Here is a 9,598-nt window from a genome sequence, read left to right as displayed (position 1 = left end):
TTTTGATTTTTAATTTTTTTTTAAATTTCTGAATTTTGGTTTAAATTTTTTTCTCATTGTTTAGAATTTTTTGTTGAGTTGAAAGGGAGCTAATTTTGGATTTAAATTTTTTCTGAATTGGAAGGGGCCCTTTTTGTGTTTATTATATTTATTCAGTTGGAAGAGATTATTTTTTTTTACTTTTTTCTGAACTGGAAGAGACCATTTTTTAGTATTTTTGTTGAGTTTAAGGGATCAATTTTTTATTTTTAACATTTTTAATTAATTCTGATGGAGGAAAATTATGGTTTTCAATTTATTTCTAAATTGGAAAAGCGAAATTTTTTATTTTTAATATTTTCATTTAGTTGGAAGGAGGAAATTTTGATTTTCAATTTTTTTTCTGAATATCTCAATTTTGCTTTAGATTTTTTTTTCTGCTTGTTTATAATTTTTTGTTGAGTTGGATGAGAGGAAATTTCGGTTTTGAATGTTTTATAAACTGAAAGAATAATTTTTCATTTTCAACATTTTTGTTGAGTTAGAAGGGAGCTAATTTTGGTTTTAAATTTTTTCTGAATTGGAAGAGGCCCTTTTTGTGTTTATTATTTTTATTGAGTTGGATGAGATTAATTTTTTGTTACTTTTTTCTGAACTGGAAGAGACCATTTTTTTAAAAGTATTTTTGTTGAGTTTAAGGATCAATTTTTTACTTTTTTCTGAATTGGAGGAAAGAAAGTTTTTTATTTTCAAGATTTCGATAAAGTATGAAGGGACGACATTTTTCCTGAAATAGAAGAGGATAATTTTTTAAAAGATTTTTATTGGGTTAAAATTTGGAAAGTTTTGGTTTTAATTTTACCTGAAATTGAAGAATCTTTTTTTATTTCTAATATTTTTATTGTGTTGGAAGGAAAGATGTTTTAATTATTAATGGTTTTTCCATATTGTAAGATGCAATTTTTTAGATTTTTAACAGTTTTATTATGTGACTTGAAAAAATAACCAAAAATTTAATTAAAAACCGGAAATTGATTTCTAATCGCAGTAAAATTCAAGTTTTCATTATTCAAACAATTATTCTATTTTTGTTTGAAAATGTATTTTTTCCCTCCCTTTTCAATTGTTATTTTTGCCTTTAATGAGACGAAAAGTTAGGTATTTTAAAAGTCTGTTTCTTAATTGTAAATATTTTTAATTCTTTTATATTATAAAAAAAATTTTCAGAAGAAAATAGATTTCTGTTCGATCTTAAATTAAAAATGTGTCTTTTTAAATAATATTGTAACTATTTTGCTGAAAATCCACATTTTTTACTTGAAAATTCAACGAATTGTTTGAAAACTTATGCACTTTGTGGAAAATTCGTCTTTTTTATAGAAAATTTATTTTTCAACCCTATTTTCAACCTTTTTTATTTTAATCATCCCAGTTAAAGATTCGTCATTTTAGTTTAAAGTTCATCATTTGGTTGAAAATTAATTTCTGCAACTGAAAATTCAACTGTTCCATTTTTAGCTAAAAATTAATTTCTCCTATTTGAAAATTCAACAATTTCAATGAAAGTTGATATTTTTTAATAGAAAATTCTACTATATTCTTGAAAATATACGTATTAAAAAAAAAAAAACAATTTTTCTATAGAAAATTATCTTTTTATTCTAAAGTAAAGTGAAAATGAAACTTGGGTGAAAGTTAAGCTCTTTTGTTACAAATTATTTTAACTTTTTAATTATTCAAAATTATTTTTAGTTGCAAATTCGTATTTTTAGGTAGAAATCAATGTTCTTGGTTGAAAATTCAGCTTTTTGGTCAAAAATTAAATTGTTTTATTTAAATATTCATCATCAACTTATTCCATCCAAATATTGAAAATTATCTTTTTCCTTGAAAGCTAATCTTCTTGTCTGAAAATTCTTTTTGGCGGTTGAAAATTTAAGTATTCCAGTTAAATATTTAAAATTCCAGAAACTTAAATTAGATAAAAATCCAAATTAAAAACTCTATTTAACGATCAATAATCAAATTGATACAAACTCCTGTTCAAAAAATCTAACGGAAAAAACCTATTGTAATCTGAAGAAATTAAAAAAATAATTCTCGGACAAAAATTAAAAAGAGGAAAGAAAAATGAAAAGGCAGCCAACCACATCGTATTACAATAAAATAATATTAAAAACAAAATAAATTTTTTTTTTAAGATTAATTTAAAAATTCATTTCCTGGGCTGCAAAATGAGATTTTTAATAAAAAAAACTTGTTTTTTCTTTGGATGTGAAGGAATTTTTTGGCGAAAATTGAACTATTTTGTTGAAAATTTGTTTATTATTATACATTTCAAAATTCTATAATATTAATTAAAAACTCATTTCTTTGGTTAAATATTCATTTCTTGATTTAAAATTAAATTATTCAATTGTTGGTTGAAAAATGATCTTTTTCTGTTGTAAATTCGTCTTTTTTGATAGAAATTAATTTTTTGTTGTTGGAAATCCATCGTTTTGATTCAAAGTTCAATTCTTTCATTTAAGTATTTATCATCTTAGTTGAATCTTTCATAGTCTTTGTTAAAAATTCATTTGTTTGGTTGAACATTAATTTAGCTTAAAATTTAATTATGTATGTTTTGGTTGTCAATGTATCTTTTTTTTTTCTTTAAACAATTTTTTTAAAAGTGAAAAATGGTCAAATTCACAGAAAAAAACATCAATTTTAACCATTTTTTTGCAATTTAAATTTTTCTGACCGTCGCTTCTTACCAAATTTTGAAAAATGATTGCCTTTTAAAAAAATAACGTCTTATTTTTCTCCGGAAAAGATTCTCTACAACTCTATTATTTCTAATTATTTAAGTATTAAGGCATTTTTCAACTTGAAAAGAGTAGAGTTGTATAGAATGTTTTAACATTTTTCATACAAAATTACGTTTTTTATTTGAAATAACGCCAGTTATAATATTTTGATTCTTAAAAACATAGAAAAACCATTTTTTCAGATATTTTAGTTTTCGCAGGACAACTACCTTAACGAAAAATGTAACTATTCCATTTTCGATTAAAGTTTTTTTTTCGTTCAAAATTCAACTATTTTGTTGAAAAGTTGTCTCCTTTAAGTGAAAATTCAATTATTTCGTTTAAAAAATTCATGTGTTTTTTTAATTGCATTTTTTGGAAAAAACTAATCTTAATGTTTGAAAATTCATCTTTGTGGTTGAAAATTCATGTATTTCAGTTAAATATTTATCATTTTAGTTGAAAGTTGTTCTTTTTGACTTAAAATTCAACTATTGAAACTAATTTTTCTATTTCAAAGTTTAACTTTTCCATTTTTCTTGAAGATTCATATTTTTTATTGGAAAATTTAAGTATTTGTTTCAAAATTCAGTTATTTTGAAATCTTTCGCTCTGTTTTGTTAAAGGATGTTTATAATAAAATAAATGTTTGAGTGAAAAACTTGACCGAGAAAAACGGGGACCAATCGCTACCCTTATTAATTGAAAATTCGTTTTGAAATTGTTCAATTTAAAATTCTAGCTTTCATTTTATTTTTATAAATTACTCAGCATTTGAGTTAAAAATTTCCGATTCAATTGGCATTTCAGTTTCGTATTTTTTCCGAAAAAAAAAAAAGATTTGATCCCCGCAATTTCTTTTTAAATCGTTTTAATTTCGGATAACGATTTTCTTTTAGACTCTTATGATGAGCGATATGAATGCATTGGCCGCGAGTCTTTCGAAACAGGTTAAGAAACAGTGTGAGGAAGTGATTCCGCCGATGTGCAAAAAACGTGCCTCACAATCCATCGAATCCCTTTTGGCCGAAGATACTTTGTTGCCCGTTCAACAAACCTGCATTCAGATTGCGATTCGAATGGCCACTGATCGTATTCGCCAGTGGATTCAATCCCACATTGTCGGTGGATCATTATTTATGCGAGATATGGAGTCTGAAATTAATCGATTGGTGAAAAGTGATAGTTCTTCACGCACTGCTGGCGATGACAATCATAATCCTGATGGCGCTTGTCCTACCGATGTTCTTGACGATCTTCGGGTAAGATTGATAATTTATTTAGTTTTTATATTATCTTCATGTTTTGTCATTAGCTGAAAAAAAATATCTTTTATGCTTCGCTGGGATTCGGAAATCTGTGGACCTGGGTTCGAATCCCAGCAGAGCTAAAGAGGAATTTTTTCCCCCTTTTTTTTTTACGAAAGATTGTAGAAAATTGATCTATTTTGCATAAGAATTAAAATGTTTGGTTGAAACTTAATATTTTTATATAAAAATTAAACTATTTGTTTGAAAATGTATGTAATTTGTGGAAAATTTGTATTTTTTTTTTTGTAGAAAATTAATCTTTTTGGATATAAATGAAGTTTTTGTTTGTTAAAGATTCATAATTTTAGTTGAAACTTCCTTTTTGATCGACTCTTTTTTTCTGATTGAAAATTCATTTATTAATTTTCTACAAAAAAAATACAAATTTTCCACAAATTACATACATTTTTAAACAAATAATTTAATTTTTATATAAAAATATCAATTTTCAATCAAGCAGTTTAATTTTTATGAAAAATAGAAAATTTCCGACCAAAAATAGAATAGCTTAATTTTCGGTTAAAAATCTGATTCTTAATTTAAAAAAAAACGTGTTTTCAGCAAAATAGTTCAATTTTCTACTGGAATAATGCAATCTTTCGTTAATAAAAAAATCGATTTTCAAAAAATCAAACACAAGAATTAAACAAACCATGAATTGATTTATTGAAGGAAAAGTGACATTATTAAAATTTACATTCTGGACAAAAAATTAATCCAAAAAATACGAATTTTGAACAGATTAGTTGAATCCTCAAAAAAAACAGACTAATTTTCAAACCAAAACAAAGAATTTTGAACCAAAGAGTTCAGTCTTTAAAAAAAGATGAGTTTTTAACCAAATAAATGACTTTTTACATAAAAAATATAATTTTTAAAGCAAAAATAAAATAGTCACATTTTTCGTTAAAAACTTAGTTTTTAATTAAAAAATAAAAAATAATTATCAACAAAAAAAGTTAAATTTTCAACGAAGAAATAAGTTTTTGACTAAAATGATAAATCTTCCATAAAAAAATTTTTAAATTTTTTAGCCCAAAAAATTGATTTTCTGCTAAAAAAAAAAAAAATTTTGAACAAAATACATTAATTTTAAACGAACAAAAATTTTCAACTTAAAGTGGAATAGATAAATTTTTAGTAAATATAATTAATTTATAACCAAAAAAATGATTTTTGAATTAAATAGACTAATTTTAAAAACAAAATTAATTTTCAATCAGAAAAGATGGTCGATCAAAAAGAAAGTTTCAACTAAAATTATGAATCTTTAACTAACAAAAAATTAATTTTGAACCAAAAAGATGAATTTCTAATCATAAAAGGTTTCTACAACAAAAAATACAAATTACATACGTTTTCAAACAAATAGTTTAATTTTTGTATCAAAATTAAACTATTTGTTTGAAAATTTATGTAATTTGTGGAAAATTTGTATTTTTTTTTGTAGAAAATTAATCTTTTTGGGTAAAAATTAAGTTTTTGTTTGTTAAAGGTTCATAATTTTAGTTGAAACTTCTTTTTTGATCGACTCTCTTTTCTGACTGAAAATTGATCTATTTAATTAAAAAATCCTTTTATTTGGTATAAAATTTGTCTTTTTTTGCAGAAAATCCATATTTGGGACTGAAAATTCAAAGATTTATATAAATGAATTCATTTTTGATTGAAGATTTCATCATTTTAGTGAAAAACTTATTTTTTTGCTTGAAAACTTAACTTTTTTGTTGGAAATTAGGAATTTTTTTTGGTCAAAAATGAATAACGAAAAATTTGACTATTTTATTTTTACTTTAAAATTTATATTTTTTAGTTAAAAAAAAAGTATATTGATTTGGTTAAAAACTCGTTTTTTTAAAGATTGAACTCTTTGGTTGAAAATTGATCTATTCTGAATGAAAATTAAACTGTATTGTTGAAAATTGATATTTTTATACAAAAATTAAATGATTTCTTTAAAAGTTTATGTAATTAGTGGAAAATTTGTATTTTTTATGGAAAATTAATTCTCATAATTAAAAATTAATCTTTTTGGGTAAAAGTGGATTTTTTGTTTGATAAAGATTCATAATTTTAGTTGAAACTTCCTTTTTGATCGACTCTTCTTTTCTGATTCAAAATTAATCTATTTCATTGAAAAATCATTTCATTTGGTAGTAAATTAATTTTATTTACTAAAAATTTATCTATTTCATTTTAATTTGCAAAATTTTGTTGGTTAATAACTTATTTCTTTGGTTCAAAATTGGTCTTTTTTTAGCAGAAAATCGATCTTTTGGGCTGGAAAATTGAAACATTTTTTTATTGAAGATTTATCATTTTAGTCAAAAACTTATTTCTTGGTGGAAAATTTAACTTTTTTTTGTTGAAAATCGTTTGTTTTTTTAAACGAAAGATTGAACTATTCCAGTAGAAAATTGAACTATTTTATTGCAAATCCTTTTTTTTTAAATTAAGATTCAGATTATTAACCGAAAATTTAGCTATTCTATTTTTGGTTGAAAATTGATATTTTTATATAAAAATTAATTTTTTTTTAAATTTATTTAATTTGTGGAAAATTTAAATTTTTTTTGTAGAAAATTAATCTTTATGATTAAAAATCCATCTTTTTGGGTGAAAATTAATTTGTCAGTTGAAACTTCCTTTTTGATCGACCATTCTTTTCTGATTAAAAAATTAATCTTACTTCGAAAATTAATCTATTTTATTAGAAAATCATTTTATTTGGTTGTAAATTAATTTAATTAATTAATCATTTATTTATTTCAAAATTTGTCTTTTTTAACAAAAAAAAATCCATCTTTTGGGCTGAAAATTCAAAAATTTATTTACAAATTCATTTTTGGTTGAACATTATTCATCATTTTAGTCAAAAACTTATTTTTTCGGTTGAAAAAATTAAACTGTTTCTTTGAAAATTTATTTTGTTTTGTAGTAAATTAATTTTATTTACTAAAAATTTATCTATTACATTTTAAGTTGAAAATGTTGGTTGGTTAAAAATTCATATATTTTGTTCATAATTTGTCTTTTTTTTAGCAGAAAACCCATTTTTTGGGCTGGAAAATTCAAACATTTATTTACAAATTCATTTTTGTTTGAAGATTTATCATTTTAGTCAAAAACTTATTTTTTCGGTTGAAAAAATAAAAATATTTGTTTAAAAACTGATTTAATTTGTGGAAAATTTGTATTTTTTTGTAGAAAATTAGTCTTTATGATTAAAAATTAATCGTTTTGGGTAAAAATGATTTTTTTTATTAAAAGTTCATAATTTTAGTTGAAACTTCCTAATTGATCGACCCTCTTTTCTGATTAAAAATTAATCTTTTGTTTTGAAAATTAATCTATTTCATTAAACAATAATTTTATTTGGTTTTAAATTAATTTTATTTACTAAAATTAATTTTTGGTTATTAGAGAATGGCTCATAAACATAAAAATTGGGTGGATTGAGAAGTAAATTTTTTTCTGCAAATATAATTTTAAACTCCATAAAATCTTACGCTAGGAAGAAGAAAATTCAAGTATTTTATGTATTTTTGCTATGTATAGCTTTTGATTTAATTTTTTAAATAATAAAAATGTACAATCCAGAGATCTTTACCTGAAACTTTCTTCTTAAAGAAATAAATTTGCTTTAAATATAATGTGACTTTTGTAACTTATGCGACTTTAAAAAAATATTCTGGTCGATCCGAAGTCTGAATGATTTATTTACATATAATTTTATTATTTAAACAATTTTTTTCTGCTATTTTGCGACTATTTATTTTATAAATTTTTTGCAGGCTTTCATGTGGGAATTATTAGACAACAGAGGTGAATCTTTTTCACTGGAAACTGTTTCTAAAATATTGGACCAACTCTGTTCTTGTTTTACTGAACGAGCCGATTTACTTCACGGGCCTGAGAATTGTTTACGTGCATTGAGTGTCGATTTAGCCATCTTTTTAGGTAAATTTTTTATATTTTTTATGAATAAAATTGAAAATGATAATTAGGTAAAGCCCAGGGTGGCGACTTGACCGGGAAACCGGGAAAGACCGGAAATTAAATTAAAGAATCGGGATTTTTAACGGAAATAACAGCTATTCTATTTTTCGTTGAAAATTTAATTTTTTGGATGAAAACTCAACTGTTTGTTTAAAAATTGATATTTTTCACTCAAAAATTAAAATATTTATTTGAAAATTGATGTAATTTGTGGAAAAGTCTTTTTTTTTTTAATAAAATTATTCTTTATGATTAAAAATGTATCTTTTTAGGTAAATTTCTTTCTTTAGAGACTCAAACTTTTAGCCGGACATTCCTTTTTGATCGATCTTTCTTTTCTGATTTAAATTTAATCTTTGTTGAAAATTAAATTATTTTATCAAAAATGTACTTTATTTGGTTGTAAATTAATTTTTTGTTGATGAAAATTTATCTATACTATTTTAAGTTGACAATTATTTTTTAGTTGAAATTTCATGTACTTTGTAGAAATTTGGTCTTTTTTGGCAGAAAATTCATCTTCTGGGCTGAAAATTGAACTATTCGTTTAAAAATTTACTTTTTGGTTGAAGATTTATCATTTTAGTCAAAAATTTTATTTCATCGGTTGAAAATTTAACTTTTTTTGGTGAAAATTAGTTTGTTTTTAAAGTTAAAATTAATATTTTAAACGAAAAATGTAACTATTTTATTTTTGCTATGACTTTTCAACAATAATGTGCTGAAAATTCGGATTTTTTGTAGTAATTCAACCGTTTTTGATTGAAAACTAACATTTTTTTCGTGAAAATATCAACTAATAAACATTTTGTTGAACATTTTTATTTTTTGTCTTATTTCAATTGCCTTTTTTTTATAGAAAACTAAAATTTTGTTTGCAGGAAATAGAAAATATTACATTTTTGGTTTAGAATGAACTTTTTGGATCTAAAATTCATCACTTTGGTTAAAAATTTAACTATTTTGTTGAAAATTTCTTGTTTTGGTTGAAAATTTAGTTCTCAAAATGAAAATTTAACGGTTCCATTTTTGATTGAAATCGATCTTTTATTGATTTTGTTAAATAATCATTTTTTCTTTGAAGAAAATGATCTTTTTCTTTGAAAGTTAATCTCCTTGTTTGAAAATTCTTCTTTTCGGTTAAAAATTCAAGTTTTTCAGGTAAATAATTATCATTTTAGTTGAAAATTCATCGTTTAGGTTGAAAGTAAGATTACTTGGTTGAAAATTAAACTTGTTTTTTTCTTTGGATGAAAGGGAATTTTTTTTCGAAAATGAAACTATTTCTTTTTAATTAATCTTTTTACGCTAAAATTTAACTGTTACAGTTGAAGATTCATATTTTTTTTGTTGAAAATTCATCAGTTTGGTTGAAAATTAATTAATTTAGCTAATAGTTTAACTTCCATTTTTTTGTTTCAAAATTAATTTTTTCTAGTTGAATTTTGATCTATAAATATTATTTATAATTTTTTTTATTAATTTGAAGAGATATTTAAATATATAAATAAAATAAAT

At 22.6% G+C, this 9,598-nt stretch overlaps 1 protein-coding gene across 2 annotated transcripts in view; it reads left to right on the top strand.

The window, feature by feature from the left end:
* The window catches only part of LOC117176115 (codanin-1), an 88,393-nt gene that overhangs the window by 65,505 nt on the left and 13,290 nt on the right, over positions 1 to 9,598 (top strand). For both annotated transcript variants that reach the window (XM_033366173.1, XM_033366172.1), the window contains 2 exons: positions 3,671 to 4,033; positions 7,876 to 8,041. In XM_033366173.1, coding sequence (XP_033222064.1) covers positions 3,671 to 4,033; positions 7,876 to 8,041 — 529 coding nt within the window. The remainder of the gene's footprint in view (positions 1 to 3,670; positions 4,034 to 7,875; positions 8,042 to 9,598) is intronic.

Source organism: Belonocnema kinseyi, chromosome 7 (genome assembly GCF_010883055.1).
Source record: "Belonocnema kinseyi isolate 2016_QV_RU_SX_M_011 chromosome 7, B_treatae_v1, whole genome shotgun sequence".
In the NCBI taxonomy this organism is placed as follows: Eukaryota; Metazoa; Arthropoda; class Insecta; order Hymenoptera; family Cynipidae; genus Belonocnema; species Belonocnema kinseyi.
The sequence above is the reverse complement of the archived record's forward strand: the minus strand, read 5'-3'. Positions and strand labels throughout refer to the sequence as shown.